Source organism: Nicotiana tomentosiformis, chromosome 7 (genome assembly GCF_000390325.3).
Source record: "Nicotiana tomentosiformis chromosome 7, ASM39032v3, whole genome shotgun sequence".
Taxonomy (NCBI): domain Eukaryota; kingdom Viridiplantae; phylum Streptophyta; class Magnoliopsida; order Solanales; family Solanaceae; genus Nicotiana; species Nicotiana tomentosiformis.
The window spans coordinates 2,126,686-2,145,968 of record NC_090818.1 but is presented as its reverse complement, the minus strand read 5'-3'; the positions used below and the strand labels follow the sequence as shown (position 1 = coordinate 2,145,968).

The following is a 19,283-nucleotide window of genomic DNA, read 5'->3' as shown; positions in this document are numbered from 1 at the left end:
AAAACTTTGCAGACGGATGCTCTATTATAAGATGCAAAGGCGATCGAACCTATAAATTAATTAATTTTCCTCTTTTAAGTTTTAACCTCTCTTTTGCCTGAAGAAAATTTTCTTTTTTCTAAGGTAAATGCTTTAGCAGGCAAATCTCTATTAAGGTGGAGCCATTTTGAAATTTGAAATTTGAATTGATTACTTTTACAATTCTGTTATTTGGTTTCTCAATTTATGTGATTTTGGTTTTTTTGTATAATTGTAAGATTGTGTTATTTTTTTTTGTAGCCACCAAAGAGAGAGAGAGAGAGAGAGAAGCAATCATAAGCAGAAATCATCGCCTAATATATCGCTAATTCAACTTTGTAAGAAAATTCAAAATCTCTCTATCTTTTTTTTCCTAATTTTTCTTCATCAACTTCATTTTTTTATGGTAAATTAAATATTGCACCTTTTTTTAAAGTTCAAAACTTTGCAGACGGATACTCTATTATAAGATGCAAAGGCGATCGAACCTATAAATTAATTAATTTTCCTCTTTTAAGTTTTAACCTCTCTTTTGCCTGAAGAAATTTTTTTTTTCTAAGGTAAATGCTTTAGCAGGCAAATCTCTATTAAGGTGGAGCCATTTTGAAATTTGAAATTTGAATTGATTACTTTTACAATTCTGTTATTTGGTTTCTCAATTTATGTGATTTTGGTTTTTTTTGTATAATTGTAAGATTGTGTTATTTTTTTTGTAGCCACCAAAGAGAGAGAGAGACAGAGAGAGAAGCAATCATAAGCAGAAATCATCGCCTAATATATCGCTAATTCAACTTTGTAAGGAAATTCAAAATCTCTCTATCTTTTTTTTTCCTAATTTTTCTTCATCAACTTCATTTTTTTATGGTAAATTAAATATTGCACCTTTTTTTAATTTTCAAAAATTTGCAGACGGATGCTCTATTATAAGATGCAAAGGCGATCGAACCTATGAATTAATTAATTTTCCTCTTTTAAGTTTTAACCTCTCTTTTGCTTGAAGAAAATTTCTTTTTTCTAAGGTAAATGCTTTAGCAGGCAAATCTCTATTAAGGTGGAGCCATTTTGAAATTTGAAATTTGAATTGATTACTTTTACAATTCTGTTATTTGGTTTCTCAATTTATGTGATTTTGGTTTTTTGTATAATTGTAAGATTGTATTTTTTTTTGTAGCCACCAAAGAGAGAGAGAGAGAGAGAGAGAGAGAGAGAGAGAGAGAGAGAGAGAGAGAGAGAGAGAGAGAGAGAGAGAGAGAGAGAAGCAATCATAAGCAGAAATCATCGCCTAATATATCGCTAATTCAACTTTGTAAGGAAATTCAAAATCTCTCTATCTTTTTTTTCCTAATTTTTCTTCATCAACTTCATTTTTTATGGTAAATTAAATATTGCACCTTTTTTTAATTTTCAAAACTTTGCAGACGGATGCTCTATTATAAGATGCAAAGGCGATCGAACCTATGAATTAATTAATTTTCCTCTTTTAAGTTTTAACCTCTCTTTTGCCTGAAGAAAATTTTCTTTTTTCTAAGGTAAATGCTTTAGCAGGCAAATCTCTATTAAGGTGGAGCCATTTTAAAATTTGAAATTTGAATTGATTACTTTTACAATTCTGATATTTGGTTTCTCAATTTATGTGATTTTGTTTTTTTTGTATAATTGTAAGATTGTGTTATTTTTTTTGTACCCACCAAAGAGAGAGAGAGAGAAGCAATCATAAGCAGAAATCATCGCCTAATATATCGCTAATTCAACTTTGTAAGGAAATTCAAAATCTCTCTATCTTTTTTTTCCTAATTTTTCTTTATCAACTTCATTTTTTTATGGTAAATTAAATATTGCACCTTTTTTTAATGTTCAAAACTTTGCAGACGGATGCTCTATTATAAGATGCAAAGGCGATCGAACCTATGAATTAATTAATTTTCCTCTTTTAAGTTTTAACCTCTCTTTTGCCTGAAGAAAATTTTCTTTTTTCTAAGGTAAATGCTTTAGCAGGCAAATCTCTATTAAGGTGGAGCCATTTTGAAATTTAAAATTTGAATTGATTACTTTTACAATTCTGTTATTTGGTTTCTCAATTTATGTGATTTTGGTTTTTTGTATAATTGTAAGATTGTGTTATTTTTTTTGTAGCTTCCATTGACAAGAATGATGTGGAAAGTGGATTCTAAGAAGAAAATTGGTGCAAATTCTGGAAATGAGAAATTGTTGAATGATATTGAAGCTATAAATAAAGCTCTATATTTGGATAAAACCCATTTATTGGATTCAAAATCAAAGAATAAAGGAAATAATAAAGATTCAATAGAGAAGGAGAGTAAGAAATCCATATGGAGTTGGAAGGGCCTAAAATCTTTGGCTGCTAGAAACAAAAAGTTTAATTGTTGTTTTTCTATATCCAAATAACATAAAGAAATCAAATTTTCATAAATGTACTTTTCTTTTTAAAATTTGTTTTCTCTACCAAAGTCATGTCTTAGATCCAAACAGAGCTTAAGTAAATCGAAAATTGATTAGAAACCATTGGCGCTGAAATTTGAATATATTGGCTGGGCCACGTTGGAAAAAAGCAAAACAAATCTGTCCACGTTTGATAAGCATAGGCTCCCCCTTGTTGAAAAAGGTTCATCATTGTCTAATCATAGGTGGGAAAGGAGCAAAGAAAATTAAATGTTACAAAAGGTTAAATATTTAATTTAAGAAAATTAGGAAATACAGTATTTTACTTTATCAATGCTTTTTACGATAGAATTCGTCAATGTTATACTAGGGGTATCAAATGCATATTTGAAAACCGACTAAACCGACCGAACCGTACCGTATCGAACCAACTTTTAGGTTTCTATTAATAAAACCACACGTTTTTATATAAATCTACACCAATAATTAGGGTAGATTTTTTTAATGTTCAAAACTTTGCAGACGGATGCTCTATTATAAGATGCAAAGGCGATCGAACCTATGAATTATTAATTTTCCTCTTTTAAGTTTTAACCTCTCTTTTGTCTGAAGAAAATTTTTTTTTTTCTAAGGTAAATGCTTTAGCAGGCAAATCTCTATTAAGGTGGAGCCATTTTGAAATTTGAATTGATTACTTTTATAATTCTGTTATTTGGTTTCTCAATTTATGTGATTTTGGTTTTTTGTATAATTGTAAGATTGTGTTATTTTTTTTGTAGCTTCCATTGACAAGAATGATGTGGAAAGTGGATTCTAAGAAGAAAATTGGTGCAAATTCTGGAAAGGAGAAATTGTTGAATGATATTGAAGCTATAAATAAAGCTCTATATTTAAGAAAATTAGGAAATACAGTATTTTACTTTATCAATGCTTTTTACGATGGAATTCGTCAATGTTATACTAGGGGTGTCAAATGCATATTTGAAAACCGACTAAACCGACCGAACCGTACCGTATCGAACCAACTTTTAGGTTTCTATTAATAAAACCACACGTTTTTATATAAATCTACACCAATAATTAGGGTAGATTTTTTATTTTATGAAAATAAATCAAAAAAATACGAAGTGTATCGAATAGATTACATGTGAAAAATATATATGTTAAGATTAAAAATAATAATTAAACTTTACGCTGTTGTAGAGTAGTTGATGGATCTACACTCTGACCATCTTTCATGTTTTCTTAATTCATCACCATTTAAACAGTAAAATTATCTAAATTTTTTTGCTAAATCCTATAAAAATATGTATGTTATGATATTCTACTTTTACTAGTAATTTTGGTGTGATTATATCATAAATTAATGATAAGTTAGGTACAAAAAAAAAAGCAATTAAAAAATGGAAGGTAAATCGAACGAGCATTTTCTCCAACTTCCAATGCTTAAAATTGAAGAACAGTCAAATTTGATATTTTGCATTAATTTGCTTTCTCCCTCATATGTTCAAAATATTTCTTTCTTTATCTTTTGCTTTTTCTTTCCAAACCAAAGTTTTTTTCTTTACCTTTTGCCTGTTTTACTATCTCTTTTAAAAGGAAGTAAATTTTTTGATGACGAATATACCATGAATATGGTGATAAATTCAAGTTGATCTTCCTCACGTATGTATGTATAGCAAGAGAATTAAGTATTTTCCAAATAAAACTTGACACACTAAGAGCTATTATTTATTACTTTTCTCTAATTAAGTTGAATATAGTTTTCGTTTTTTACTTAAACAATTAACACATTTAATTAATTTGCTAGCATACAGAGTTAAGGATGACAAACAAATAAGAAACAATGTGATGTTATTAATTACTGTGAGCACCTAATTTTTGCCATAATACAAAATTACTCCTAAAAAAAAAAATCCAAAAAATAGCTTTAAATTATTTTTCTATATTTTTACTTAGTTTGCTTTGTACGTATTCATGTTTGATGCATTTTTAAGTTGCATTTTAAATCCTAAAGAAAATACAAAAATATTTTTTTATTTTTTATATTTTTTAGATTTTAATTGCATAATCAATTGCATTTGTAAAACACTAAAATACCAAAAAATACATTAGTAACTCTACATGCATTTGTTAGCTAAATGAATTAATAGTTATAGAAAAATAGGTTATTAGGTTAATTTTATAAATTAGTTGGAATTAGGAGTGTTAAATAAATTGATTAGTCTTGCAAAATACAAAGAAAGAAAAGAGTAGGCTATTGGGTCTTTAATATCGTTCGGGCCATTTAATTCTGTCCGCCCCAGCCCTCTATCCAATACTCGGTCCAAATCCTTACCTCTGAGACCATGAAACGACGTAGTATCACCCCAGTACTACGTCGTTTTCCCTTTCCATTTTCATAAAAACCTTCCCTTCCCCCTTTTTTTAGAAAACCCTAAGCAGCCTCCCCCTTATACATCTTGATCCTCCTAGCAGCCGCCGGACAAGAATGATGTGGAAAGTGGATTCTAAGAAGAAAATTGGTGCAAATTCTGGAAAGGAGAAATTGTTGAATGATATTGAAGCTATAAATAAAGCTCTATATTTGGATAAAACCCATTTATTGGATTCAAAATCGAAGAATAAAGGAAATAATAAAGATTCAATAGAGAAGGAGAGTAAGAAGTCTATTTGGAGTTGGAAGGGCCTTAAATCTTTGGCTGCTAGAAACAAAAAGTTTAATTGTTGTTTTTCTGTGCATCGGAAGAGGAGAGATGGCGAGTTGACGACTCGTCCAGTTGTGGTTTCTCAAGGGGTAGCTGAGTTTGAGGAACAGTTGACTCATACTTGTTCTATATCTGGTGGCAAAAATGGCCCCAATCAATCAGCAAAGTACGAGGCGAAACATTTCTTATTGTATGCTTCGATATATGATACTCCCGAGCTTGATTTGGGGAAGCATCGGGTTGATCTTACCAGGTTGCTTCCTCTTTCATTAGATGAATTAGAGGAGAATAGCTCGGGGAAGTGGACGACTAGTTTCAGGTTAGCAGGTAAGGCTAAAGGAGCAATCTTGTATGTCAGTTTTGAGTATCACATAGTTAGGAACACTTTCACGGTTCCCACTAACAGGGTTCTTATCGAGGGGAAGAACTTGAGGCGCAATAGTGAAAATGCAGCAAAACTTTTGGCACAATGTGAGCAATGTGATGAGCTGAGTACGATAAGACGAACAGGAAGCCTTACTGCTCGATCTTCTACTTCACAGCGTTCCGCTGAGAATATAAAATATCTTCATGAGGTTTTACCAGTTCCGTCATCTGAAGTGTCCGTATCTGTAAATGTGCTGTATCAGAAACTTGAGGAAGAGAAAGTGGAAGCTTCAGTTGATTGCAAACCACAGATTGATGTTTTCTATAATGATGTTGAGACCATAAAACATGACTTAGCCTTGTCATCAGAGCCCGAGAAGGGAAATATTGAAAATGGGGGTGGCATAAGTGAGGTTTCTATAAGAGAGCAAGGTGTAGAAGTTGCCTCAAACGAATGGGAGGGAAAAGAAGAAGATACCATGAAAACTGGTGATAGTCCTTTGGAAGAGAATGTTGTTGAACCTGAGATTGAAGACCTTTCTCAGCTTGCACCGTTTGCCAAGGAAGTCGACACTGAGAATGAAGAACTTTCAGTGAGTCCCTGCAATTTCGAGACAGATGAATCTGCCAACGAGACAATCATGAAAGAAGTGGAGTCTGCATTAAAGCGTGTGTCGGACTTGGCAAATGAGGGATTAGACTCTCAAGAAGATGAACATGAAGCTATAAATCATGATGGAGACTTGGACGAATCCCTAAGCTTGGATTATGTTGCCGAATCTGTGGCTAGTGATTTTCTGGATATGCTAGGGATAGAGCATAGTCCATTTGCCCCAAGTTCTGAGAGTGAGCCTGATTCTCCAAGAGAAGGATTGTTGAGGCAATTTGAGAAGGACACTCTGGCGAGTGGGTGTTCCTTGTTTAACCTTGATATGGATGTTGATCACCAAGAATTTGGTTGTGACGATCCTAGTGGACCTGATTGGAGGAGCATTTCCGAGGATTTTGACTATTCATCTAATATGGAGATGCCCAAGATAGAAATTGAAGCAACTAATAACAAAACAAGGGCCACCATGTTGGAGGACTTGGAGACAGAGGCTTTGATGCGCGAATGGGGCTTGAACGAGAAGGCGTTTCAATATTCCCCTCCTAAGAGCTCAAGCGGATTTGGGAGCCCAATTGATGCTCCTCTTGAGGAAGACCCTTACCAATTGCCTCCTCTCGCAGAAGGCTTAGGACCCTTCATTAAGACTAAAAATGGAGGATTGTTAAGGTCGATGAACCCTACACTTTTCAAGAATTCCAAGAGTAGAGGGAGTTTGATAATGCAGGTATCGAGTCCAGTAGTGGTTCCTGCAGAAATGGGATCTGGTATAATGGACATACTGCAGCATTTAGCCTCCATTGGAATTGAAAAGCTATCTATGCAAGCAAGTAAACTTATGCCTTTGGAAGATATAACTGGACAGACAATGCAACATATAGCCTGGGAAACTGCACCAAGCTTAGATGGAACTGTGAGGTTTGAACTTTTATTTTTTTCACATTTTGTTCTATATTTGAAAATGCACATATCTAGCACACACTATTTCTACTAAGAAATTGTCTTATATGACTTTTGCCAACTGCAGACAAGATTTGTTGCAGCAAGAACTTGAGTTTGGACAAAATATGGCTGGTACTCAAAGTAAAAAGTGTAAACGGCACAGACCAAAGTCCAGTAAGTTGGAGTCAAATTCTGTTGGCGTGGACAGGGACTCGGAATATGTATCAATAAAGGACCTCGCTCCATTGGCGATGGATAAAATTGAAGCCCTTTCAATTGAGGGTTTGAAAATACAGTCAGGGATGTCAGATGAGGGCGCACCTTCTAACTTAAGCCTGCAATCCATTGGTCAGTTTTCAGCCATTGAGGGAAAGAAGGTCAACTTTGGAGGAGCTGTAGGTTTGGAAGGAACAGGTGGATTGCGGCTACTGGACGTTAAAGACAACGGTGGTGATGAAGTTGACGGGCTTATGGGTTTATCTCTCACACTTGAAGAATGGATGAGGTTGGACTCGGGAGAAATTGACGATGCAGATGAAATCAGCGAGCGTACCTCCAAACTGCTCGCAGCCCATCATGCTACCTGCACTGACATGTTTCGTGGCAGGTCGAAGGGAGAGAAGAGACGTGGCAAGGGTAAGAAATGTGGATTGTTGGGAAACAACCTCACGGTGGTACTAATGGTGCAGCTTCGTGATCCTTTAAGGAACTACGAGCCAGTTGGTACACCTATGCTTGCTCTTGTTCAGGTGGAGAGAGTGTTTGTAACACCTAAATCTAAGATATACAGCACAATTTCTGGGAGCCCAATTGATGCTCCTCTTGAGGAAGACCCTTACCAATTGCCTCCTCTCGCAGAAGACTTAGGACCCTTCATTAAAACTAAAAATGGAGGATTGTTATGGTCGATGAACCCTACACTTTTCAAGAATTCCAAGAGTGGAGGGAGTTTGATAATGCAGGTATCGAGTCCAGTAGTGGTTCCTGCAGAAATGGGATCTGGTATAATGGACATACTGCAGCATTTAGCCTCCATTGGAATTGAAAAGCTATCTATGCAAGCAAGTAAACTTATGCCTTTGGAAGATATAACTGGACAGACAATGCAACATATAGCGTGGGAAACTGCACCAAGCTTAGATGGAACTGTGAGGTTTGAACTTTTATTTTTTTCACATTTTGTTCTATATTTGAAAATGCACATATCTAGCACACACTATTTCTACTAAGAAATTGTCTTATATGACTTTTGCCAACTGCAGACAAGATTTGTTGCAGCAAGAGCTTGAGTTTGGACAAAATATGGCTGGTACTCAAAGTAAAAAGTGTAAACGGCACAGACCAAAGTCCAGTAAGTTGGAGTCAAATTCTGTTGGCGTGGACAGGGACTCGGAATATGTATCAATAAAGGACCTCGCTCCATTGGCGATGGATAAAATTGAAGCCCTTTCAATTGAGGGTTTGAAAATACAGTCAGGGATGTCAGATGAGGGCGCACAATCCATTGGTCAGTTTTCAGCCATTGAGGGAAAGAAGGTCAACTTTGGAGGAGCTGTAGGTTTGGAAGGAACAGGTGGATTGCGGCTACTGGACGTTAAAGACAACGGTGGTGATGAAGTTGACGGGCTTATGGGTTTATCTCTCACACTTGAAGAATGGATGAGGTTGGACTCGGGAGAAATTGACGATGCAGATGAAATCAGCGAGCGTACCTCCAAACTGCTCGCAGCCCATCATGCTATCTGCACTGACATGTTTCGTGGCAGGTCGAAGGGAGAGAAGAGACGTGGCAAGGGTAAGAAATGTGGATTGTTGGGAAACAACCTCACGGTGGTACTAATGGTGCAGCTTCGTGATCCTTTAAGGAACTACGAGCCAGTTGGTACACCTATGCTTGCTCTTGTTCAGGTGGAGAGAGTGTTTGTAACACCTAAATCTAAGATATACCGCACACTTTCTGAAGTTAGTTACAGCAATGAAGACGACGACGATGATGAATACAAACCTCCCAAAACGGACTCTGTGGGGGAGGTCAAAGAAGTTAACATTCCTGAGGAAGAACAAATTCCTCAGTGCAAATTCACTGAAGTGCATGTTGCTGGTTTAAAGACAGAGAAAGGTAAAAAGAAATTATGGGGTTCGTCAACTCAACAACAGTCTGGATCTCGTTGGTTGCTTGCGAATGGAATGGGAAAGAAGAATAAGCATCCATTACTGAAGTCTAAAGCTAGTAACAAATCCTCTACACCAGCTGCTGCTTCGGCGACAACTACTACTACTACTACTACAGTGCAGCCTGGTGAAACATTATGGAGTATATCTTCACGGGTCCATGGTACAGGAGCTAAATGGAAGGAATTGGCTGCATTAAATCCACATATCAGAAATCCAAATGTTATTTTTCCATTTTTCCTAATGAAAAAATTAGATTGAGGTAGCAGTATAGAACATGATTTTTTATTTATATGATTGAAATTTTTCCAGTTGCCTCTCTTCCCCTGAAAAAAAAGCTTGGTATACAGTGCAGCTTAATACATATTCAACATCTAGAAAAGGGTTGAATATATTAAAGGCAGCTCCAGGAATTGATAGGAAATATCTTACCTTTTTTAGTAAGTCATTGGATAACAACAACAACAACATACCCAGTATAATCCCACATAATGGGGTCTGGGGAGGGTAGTGTGTACGCAGCCTTAGCCCTACCTTGTAAAGATAGAGAGACTGTTTCTTATAGACCCTCGTCTCAGGTGAAGCACAAGCTGTAACCATGAAGAGGCATGTTGCTCATGGCAGTCATTTCTAAAACATGTCATCAATTACTCGAGTTCAAAATCAATAAGCATACATCTTATGATCAAACAAGGAAAACCCATGTAGTTGAAAAACATAAACTATAGCTGCAATAACATACTGCACATGAACTGTATTAATTAGCATTGATACTGAAAGATGCATCCCATAAGATTAAAATCCCTATATATCCAATTGTTTAGAGTTGAATAGAAGAGTTCCTCAAGAGAACTAAACTAGTAAAAAGCATGCTGATAAACAAAGGTTAGAGACCAGAACTCCGAATACACGCCTTGCTGATATGTGCAGTGAGCTGAGTTCTACATGAACAATTACAAATTGTGGAACTCAGCACACATCCTACAGGACGTCAGGGGCGTGACCTCTTGTTGCTGCATGAAGGGCATTTGTACTGCTTTATATGCTCAGCCCTAGCGGGGGTGATCTTCACACACTTGCCATGGAACCACCTCTCACATATGTCGCAACAAATCCAAAATTCATCTGAAGCATAGTTCTCACCACATGCACCACACAGAGTATCGCCATGCTCCTCGTCTCCTTCCTCATTGAATCCATCATCCTCATCTTTCACATGGGCCTTTGAGTACTTACCCTGAGATTTAAAATAAATAAATTAAAAAAATCTATCTCTAGTGGTAAGATGCTGGGCCATGCATGGAGAAATCCAACGAAGCATGGTTGGTTATATAACTAAGATGTCATCACATCAGAGGAATAATGATATAGGTTACATGTGGCAGGATACTGAATTTAGTTTAAGAGGAGCATGGCCTAGTGCATTGAGACAGAGCAATAGTGACAGTGTGACGAGACCAGAAGACAGAAAACTTAAGCAACTTCAACAAGGCACATGTTCATTTTTTTTGAGAAGAGAAGGCTAATGGGGCCTTTCAAGCTCTTTACTGAATTCGCGAAAGACAACCAAAAATATACGAAACATAGGACAAAGAAATATACAGTGTAAGAATTTAGCACAACGCAAGTGCCAAAATCACAAACTGGTTCTAGACTAAGAACCCATTATGCAAAAGGTCAGTTATCAAGCAGCTGCAAGAGTTGAGGTAGTCATAAAATACATTGGAAGAGATTACATGAGAGAAATTCAAAGAAGAAAGAAACAACACTAAAGTTCATTAGGAGTATCATCCTTTACCTCACACTGTACTTCTTTCAAAAAACTCCAGCATTGACTTTACACTATGCACCCAAAAGCCTCTTCTAACATACTTAAGCATAAAAATCAGATGTGTCACCTGCAAACACCATGACTCCAATTAATACAACTTTAAAGAAAACATGTGTAATACTGCAGACAAAAATTTAGTCTCCAAGGCTTTGATCTAGTGGTAAGAGCATAGCTTGTGACGTGTGGATTAGGGGCATGTCACGGGTTCGAACCCTGCTATTAAGGGCGGAGCTACTCTTGTCCAAGAGAAGTCATCTGACACCCCTTCACAGAATAATTACTCTAGGTCAAATTTTTATTTTTTATGTAAATATACTATATGTTGAATCCCCTTGGATTCTTCATGTGTTTACTTATATATTTTGAACCCTTAGTAAACAACCTAGCACTGCCACTGTCTATTGCAGACAGAAGCAATTGAGAAGCAAGGGCGGAGCTAGAGTGTCTGTGACAGGTTCGGCCGATCCCAGTAGCTTTAAATTTATTTAAAAATTTATTAAATATATCTAAATTATTAATTTAAAACCCAATAACTTAAAAGAATTAGAATGATAAAGTTGCTTAATTTCAAAATATAAAAAATCAAAACAAATTTAGCAGTTTTAAATAAGTATGTTTACATTGAATCTCAAAGTTGCAAACTCAAAAACAAACGCCAAATATCATTTCATTAAATCTCTCGCCTGAGGACTAACGTTTGGTAGTTGAAAAGATTACATAGCTTACATGTAAGGTGTAAAGATCTCCTAATGGTGTGGGGTTATTCGAAAAAAATCGTACGAGTTCGGTTTAAAGCGGACAATATCACATCATGTTAAGAGTATTTATGGACCGTTTAGCTCAAAATGGGTGTCAGAGCCCAGGTTCAGTGAAACGATTATGGCGATGGCAAATTGATGGTGCAGGGCTCGATTCGCTTATCCTTACGAGCTTGGAGACACGCTCATAGAAAGAAACTAGTTTGTAGGCTTTGATTGCCATAAATACTCTAACGATATGGGTGGAACACAGTGAATCTATGAAATTGACTTGTGAATCGTGGTAACGGCCATGTGGAACGTTGTTCGAGGAAAAGATTGTTGGGTGTGCGAAAAAAGAACCCATTTGGATTGGCTTAAAAAAGTGGCTTTGTAGGAGAAATACTCCCTCCGTTTACTTTTACTTGGCAGGTATACTAAAAATAGATTTTCATTTTTACTTGTCACTTTATGCATATCAAGAGAAGACAAAAAAAAAAATCCGTGTTTTACCGACAATATTTATTACTTATTTCAATTCATTTTCTCAAATCCAATAAAATATGCATCAATTAATATGGGTATCATGGTAAATTATGCACTTCATTTATTATTTCTTGAGGGGCGTGAAAAGTCAAAATGTACCAAGTAAAAGTGAACAGAGGGAGTAACTTTTAAGCCAAAAAGTAATAAGCTAGGGTTGCCCAACCTATTGCTTTTGGCTTGTTTTAAGTAAATTTTTAACTTATTTTAAGCACTTTTTGACTTTGCCAAATACTAAAAAGAACTTAAAGGCTTATTTGATCAGCTTAAAAGCCAATCCAAACACCCTCAAAGTCCTCATTGATAGCTGAAAAAATCATCAGGTGACTACTAGCATGATCTCCAAGACCAGGTGTCACAAGTGTATGAGCTACTAGTAGAATATACAAAAATACTACATTACTGTCTGAAGTGAAATAGATAGAAAAAAGCAAAATAAAGACTTCGGGTGCTGCAGAACGGGCTCGTGAGGCTGCTCGACACAAAGTCTCGTGGAATCAAGGATGCGCACCGGGAGGATAACCAGATGCACCTGCCTCAGATCCTGCATGATAAGAACAGAAGTATAGCATGAGTACATAAACAACATGTACCCAGTAAGTATTTAGTCTAACCTCAAAGAAGTAGTGACGAGGGGTCAACTTCGACATTTACTATCTGCTAACAATAAAATACAGAGATTTATAATTAAGCATGGACTACATAAATGAAGCTAAAAATTCATTAACAAGAAATAATAAACAATTCTTTCACTAATGGTAAATCCCAATTCAATTTTCCATCCTTTAACAATTTAATCACTCAAGCCAATGAAAAAATACCAAATATAATTGGGCTCCAAGTATTATTACGCACGAATTATGCCGAGGTCGTACAACCCGATCCAAAATTATAAATATATATAATGTGCACTGCCGAGGGTCGAACGACACGAACCACAGATGCATCTATTCTACTGCAGAGGCGTTCAACCAGCTCCACAAGAAGAGAAAAATACTTTATAAACAACCGATTCAAAGATCATTAAGAGGCTAATATTCAAAGAAGCACCAATTCTCATTAACGATCAAGTAACCCGTCCAAAACTCAAGTAAATAAAATTTGACCTTTTACAATTCCTTTATCAAGTTTCAATATGATTTAAGCACTTAAATTAACAAGTAGGGTGCAAACATCGCAAGTATAATATGATTTGGGTCCTAAACTACCCGGACATACGCATAATTACTTAATTAGTAGCTACGTACGGACTCTCGTCATCTCGTATGTACGTAGCCCCACAAATAGAAGCACGTATTAATTCAATTCACCCATGGGGTTAATTCCCTCTTACAAGGTTAGAAAAGAGCCTTACCTCGTCTCAAAGCTTACTTTCCGGTCCACAAATGTGCTTTAAACACTCAACTCGGTGCCAAACGATTTGAAACTAGTCAAATGCTATATAAAATAATCAATACGTGCTCAAAATTTCATATTCTAACTATTAAAGTGACTACCCAATCCTAATTGAAGAATTTCTAAAATTCATCCCCGGGCTCACATGCCCGGATTCTGAAAATATTCGAAGAAAGTTGCTACCCATAATCTCACGAACTCAAATATGAAATTTTCACTAAATTCCATAACCATTTTCGTGGTTAAATCTCATTTTTATCAAAACCTAGGTTTTTAATCTAAATCTATGATTTCATAAATTTTACATGTTAAATCTACTCATAATCTATGTATTTAACTTACATTGTATAGAAATTACTAACCTCAAAGTATTAGGTGAAAACCTCTCTCTAAGAGCTCCAAACAAATCGCACAAGGATTGAAATAAATGAGCTCAAAATGCCTAAGTCTTAAATGAGGTTATGTTTTTTGCAATTTCTGCACCTGCGGAGGGTTCGCCGCTTCTGCGGCTCCGCATATGGGGAAAAGTCATCGCAGATGCGGTCCTTGCCTAGTGGCCTACTTCCGCTTCTGCGGGTCCGCTCCTGCGACGTACATGCTGCTTTGGTCGCTCCTGCGATTTCTTCTATCGCACCTGCGTGTTCGCAGGTGCGCACGCCCACCCGCATCTGCGGTTCCTGGGCTGCACTTCCTGGGCTACTTCTGCGACTTCTTGCTCGCACCTGCGCCTAGCCCGCCACAGGTGCAATTACACCAGAAGCCTGGTGTTTTAGCTGCTGCCCCTAAGTCCGAACATGGTCTGTGCCTAGTCCGATTGACAACTGGGCCCCCCGGGGCCCCGCCCAAACATACCAACAAGTTTCAAATCATAAAACGGATTCGCTCGCACCCTCGGAACACATAAAACAACAACGAAACTAAGAATCATACCTCAAACCAAATTAAATCAACTTATGAACTTCAAGTTCTTCCAACTTACTCTGAATGCGCCGAAACATACTTAGACTACTCGGAATGACACCAAATTTTGCGGGCACGTCTTAAATCGCCATACAGAACTATTCCCAGGCTCGGAATCCCAATTGGACCTCGATAACACTAAATCCTACTTCAAACCAAATCTAAAGAACTTTAAAACCTTCAAAGAGCCAACTTTCACTATTAGGCGCTGAAACGCTTCCGGGTCATCCAAAACCCGATACGAACATATGCCCAAGTCCGAAATCATCACACGAACTTATTGAAACTGTCAAATCCCGATTCCGAGGTCGTTTGCTCAAGACTTTGACCAAAGTCAAACTTAGCCCTTTTAGCCAACCTTAAGGAATCAAATGTTCCGATTTCAATCCGAACCCTTCCAAATCCCGAACTAACCATTCTCGCAAGTCATAAAACAGTAAAAATACATACGAGGAGTCTTATTTAGGGGAACGAGGTTATAGAAAGTAAAACGACCGGTCGGGTCATTACAGTTAAGGCATAAGAGGCAATTAAAATATGTAACAATTAGGACATGGAATAAAATAATTAATGGAATGTGGGAAAGCATGGAAATAATTACTTTGACGGCATATATACACTCGTCACCTCGCATATAAGCCGCTACACATTTAATTCACATAGCACATAGCTCAAGGGTTCATTTTCCCCTCTTTTGTCCAGGCGCAGATGTCACAATTGCGACCTGGGGTTCGCAAATGTGACGAAGCTCACATCTCTGTTGTCATCGCATTTGCGATGATTTGTTCGCAAATGCGAACACTGGACCTTCGCAAAAGCGATTAATCGATCGCAAGTTGCGATCCATGTTGTCCCAGTCCCTTTTCTCATTTGCAAAGGAATAATTCACAAATGCGAACCTGACAGACGCCCTCCACTATTGCAAATGCGACCCTGACCTTGCAATTACGAGGTATGAGGCTTGTGCACCAGAACTAGCAAAGGCCTAAGTCTTTCAACACTCCGCCATGCGTCCGAAACTCACAATAGCCCTCGGGTCTCCAATCCAAGCATGTACACAAGTCCAAAAATATCATACAAACTTGCTCACGTAATCAAAATACCAAAATAACAACTAAAACTATGAATCGGACACCAAAACGAATGAAATTTTTAATGAAACTTAAGAACATTTAATTTTTCAACCGGACATCCGAATCACGTCAAATCAACCCCGTTCTGCACCAAATTTTGTAGACAAGTCATAAATATTGAAATGAACCTATACCAAGTTACGAAACCGTAATCCGAACCCGGTAGCAACAAAGTCAACCTACGGTCAAACTTAGGAATTCTTTAAGATTTTAAATTTCTAGTTTCCAACAAATTACGTTAAATCAAGTTAGAGACTTCCGAATTCGCTTTCGGGCATACGCCCAAGTCCCAAATTACGATACGTACCCACCAGGACCGTCAAAATACTGATCCCGGTCTGTTTACATAAAACGTTGACCGTAGTCAACTCAAATGAGTTTTAATGCACCATACATATTTTCATCAATTTTCTCATAAAAACCTTCTAGGAAAAGGACACTGATTATGCACGCAAATCGAAAAAAACTAAACGGAGCCATTTAAGGTCTTAGAATAAAGAAATGTCGGATAAAACTTTAAATGAGTTATCGGGTCATCACACTTAATCATAATAATCACAAATTGAGTTAATTTCACTCAATTGGTTGTAAACATATACTTTTATTGTTCATAAATGTAATGCCCCAAAACTAAGGAGCGCGACCGGCGCTCAACCGAGTGAACCCGACCGAGCAAGCCTATTAGATTCCTTCTACCCAAACTCATTCATGAATAAAGAGAATATATGTTTTCCTTAATTAAACAATAAAGTGGTTATGTCTGCAATTACCAATTTCTTATCATAAGTTTTACCATTTTTAAAGTCTCAAATGGACAAGTAATACAACCATAATATAGCATAGTTTGTCTTTTCCAGCACCAATACACAGCCCACACTATGTCTACGGAGCCTCTATAGATAAAGAAGAGTACAATTATAATGCCGGCAATAAGGCCCTGGCTGTGCCTCAACCATAATATATAAAGAACAAAAGATACATGACCCCGGGATGAAGTGGGGCTCACCAAATCAGCAGGGAAGAAGGTGTACTGCTATCACTGATCAATGTCTCCTGCTGTGGAACCACTTGCATCCATTTAAAGATGCAGCGCCCCCGGCTAAAGGGACGTTGGTACCGTCGAATAGTACTAGTATGAAAACTAAACACCAATTTAAGAATTTAGAAATACAAGATAATTATGATGAACCAGTGCAGCAATAGAATAATATAGATAACCATCTCAACCATAGAAAGCTTATGAAAAGCTATCAACAATATTTATAGGATTTAAGATGAGATCCTCTATAACCATCTTCACACAAAGCGGCCCCGCCGCCTCACCCGACGTATGCAGGTGGAGGTGTACGTACAATACCACAACTCAAATCAAGCGGCCCTGCCGCCTCACCTCAATGTATGTGGGTAGATGTATAACCACAATACCAAGAACCTACGCAAAGCGGCTATGTCGCCTCACCCCAATATATGCGGGTGAAAATGCATCAATGATACCAATACCAACACAAAACGGTTATGCCACCTCACTTCAATGTATGCGGGTGGTGGTGCCACAACAATACCAAAATCGTATACAAAGCGGTCGTACCGCCTCACACTAATGTAAGCGGGTGGAGGTGTAGTCCCACAATATCATAATCCCTACACAAAGCGGTCATGCCGCCTCACCCCAATATATATGCGGGTGGAGGTGTATCACCATCACAATCTCTATACCATAATCCCCACACAAAGCGGTCATGCCGCCTCACCCCAATGTATGTGGGTGGAGGTGTATCACAATCACAATCTCTATACAACTGGGCATAATAACTTTCACATAAATCACGACTAGAAATTATAACACGTGGATATGTAATCCATAGTTTGGGACACATCTTCAATTTATAATGCAATATGATAAGAGCATTTGAAATACGAATTGAACATATATCTTCATCACAAAACTTATCGGGATACTCGATTTATAATCAACATCTCGGAACTTACAAGGATAATGAGAATTATAATTCTTAAATAAGAGTTTAGCCAACATACCTCACTTTAGCTTCCTTACACTCTAAATGTTATGAAATTCTTAGCAACTTTAATCTATTTTAGAAATATAGCAAATTGAATCAAAATTAGGAAGATGATTATAGTTCTAGCTCATTTGAGCATTTTATCAAACACTAGGTGTGCATTAAGGTTTCAAGGCCCTTTTTATGGAGGATTCCATCATCCCACAACCCAATCTTTATCATTTTTAGCTCAACAATCTCCCTACATTCTTTGATAACACATGCATGTAAAATAACCAATCCTCTTGCCCAGAAATTATCTTGCTTATTATCCATTTCTACACAAAATTCAAAATTGAGGGTTAGGGTGTAGAACCTTACCTCTAGGATGAAGACCTAGTGAGTTTCCCTTCTTAATCTTCCAAAACTTGGGCAAGAATTGAAGGACAAATATTGGAGAACAACTTCTCACTCTAGGGCACCCTCTCTCACTCTAAAATGTCAGATAATAGCTCAAAAATGACCCAAAGAGTGTATTTAACGAAATAGGGTTGGGTTTTAAAAATTCAAAAATGGAGCTCCGGAACAAGGTATGCGATTGCATAACCGATATGCGGACCGCATATCGGTCGCATAGTTGGTTACAAAATAGCCAAAAGAACTCCCTGTGTATGCGGTCACTATGCGATCCGCATAACCGTTATGCGGTCGCATAATGCACCGTATAACAGTTATGCAGTCGCATAGTCGACCGCATAATTGCTTCCAATTATTCCAATTAACTGCCTCACTCTGCGGCCATTATGCGGTCTGCAGAGTGATTCTGCGGTTGCATAATGGACCGCAGAAATGCACTTTTCTGCCATATATTTTTCTTTACTTTTCGGTGCATTGTTCAACCCAAAAAGTCCGAGCCTACAATCCTCAAACACGTAAGCCTAGTCCGACACCATAAAATATTATTTTCTTTGTAAAATTTACCGGGCTTACCACTTAAGTACTTCAAAATTTTTCGGGGTGTTACAATAAATCTACCTTGTATCAGAGGGGGGTTTAGTGAACCGCCAACAATATATTAATAGTAAAAAAATTAAAATATGACCAATATTTTCACAAAAATTATATGTAAAATATCAAAATAAAAATAATTTGAATTAACCAATATCTTTAATCAAATAATAATATTTTAAAGAATAATATTCGTGGCAATCCATTGCATCGCCACCAAAAGTACAACTTTAGGTCGCTTTTTGAAGTGGCATCGCCATTTCAGCGGCGTCTCAACAAAAGTAATTTGTATGTTGCCATTCTCAATGGCGAGCCTAAAAGTCGCCACCAAAGGTTATATTTGTATGTCGCTGTTTTCAGTGAGGGACACCAACAAAAAGTAATATTTGTATGTCGCCATTTTCAGTGGCAACCCTAAAGTCGCCAATAAAGAATATTTTGTGTGTCGCTATTTTCCGTGGCA

The 19,283-nt window shown here is 37.0% G+C and overlaps 1 protein-coding gene and 2 long non-coding RNA genes across 3 annotated transcripts; 2 read left to right on the top strand and 1 right to left on the bottom strand.

The window, feature by feature from the left end:
- The first annotated feature begins 1,378 nt into the window (after window positions 1–1,378).
- On the top strand, window positions 1,379–2,449 carry LOC138895091 (uncharacterized). The gene is made up of 2 exons (XR_011409286.1): window positions 1,379–1,773; window positions 2,152–2,449. It is a non-coding gene; the product is annotated as an uncharacterized lncRNA (long non-coding RNA).
- Window positions 2,450–4,856: 2,407 nt separating this feature from the next.
- On the top strand, window positions 4,857–9,524 carry LOC138896401 (protein PLASTID MOVEMENT IMPAIRED 1-RELATED 1-like). The gene is made up of 3 exons (XM_070181228.1): window positions 4,857–7,017; window positions 7,127–8,194; window positions 8,304–9,524. The coding sequence occupies exons 1-3, from the start codon at window positions 4,910–4,912 to the stop codon at window positions 9,472–9,474; spliced, it is 4,347 nt and encodes a 1,448-aa protein (XP_070037329.1). The 5' UTR covers window positions 4,857–4,909; the 3' UTR covers window positions 9,475–9,524.
- Window positions 9,525–9,955: 431 nt separating this feature from the next.
- Window positions 9,956–11,508, bottom strand: LOC138896402 (uncharacterized). The gene is made up of 2 exons (XR_011409452.1): window positions 11,012–11,508; window positions 9,956–10,450 (listed from the first exon to the last, which is right to left on the bottom strand). It is a non-coding gene; the product is annotated as an uncharacterized lncRNA (long non-coding RNA).
- Window positions 11,509–19,283: the final 7,775 nt, after the last annotated feature.

Coding starts and splice junctions, on each gene's coding strand:
- LOC138896401 (XM_070181228.1), top strand. CDS start 4,910: ATGATGTGGAAAGTGGATTCTAAGAAGAAAATTGGTGCAAATTCTGGA. Junction 7,018..7,126: donor AGCTTAGATGGAACTGTGAG/GTTTGAACTTTT, acceptor TGCCAACTGCAG/ACAAGATTTGTTGCAGCAAG. Junction 8,195..8,303: donor AGCTTAGATGGAACTGTGAG/GTTTGAACTTTT, acceptor TGCCAACTGCAG/ACAAGATTTGTTGCAGCAAG.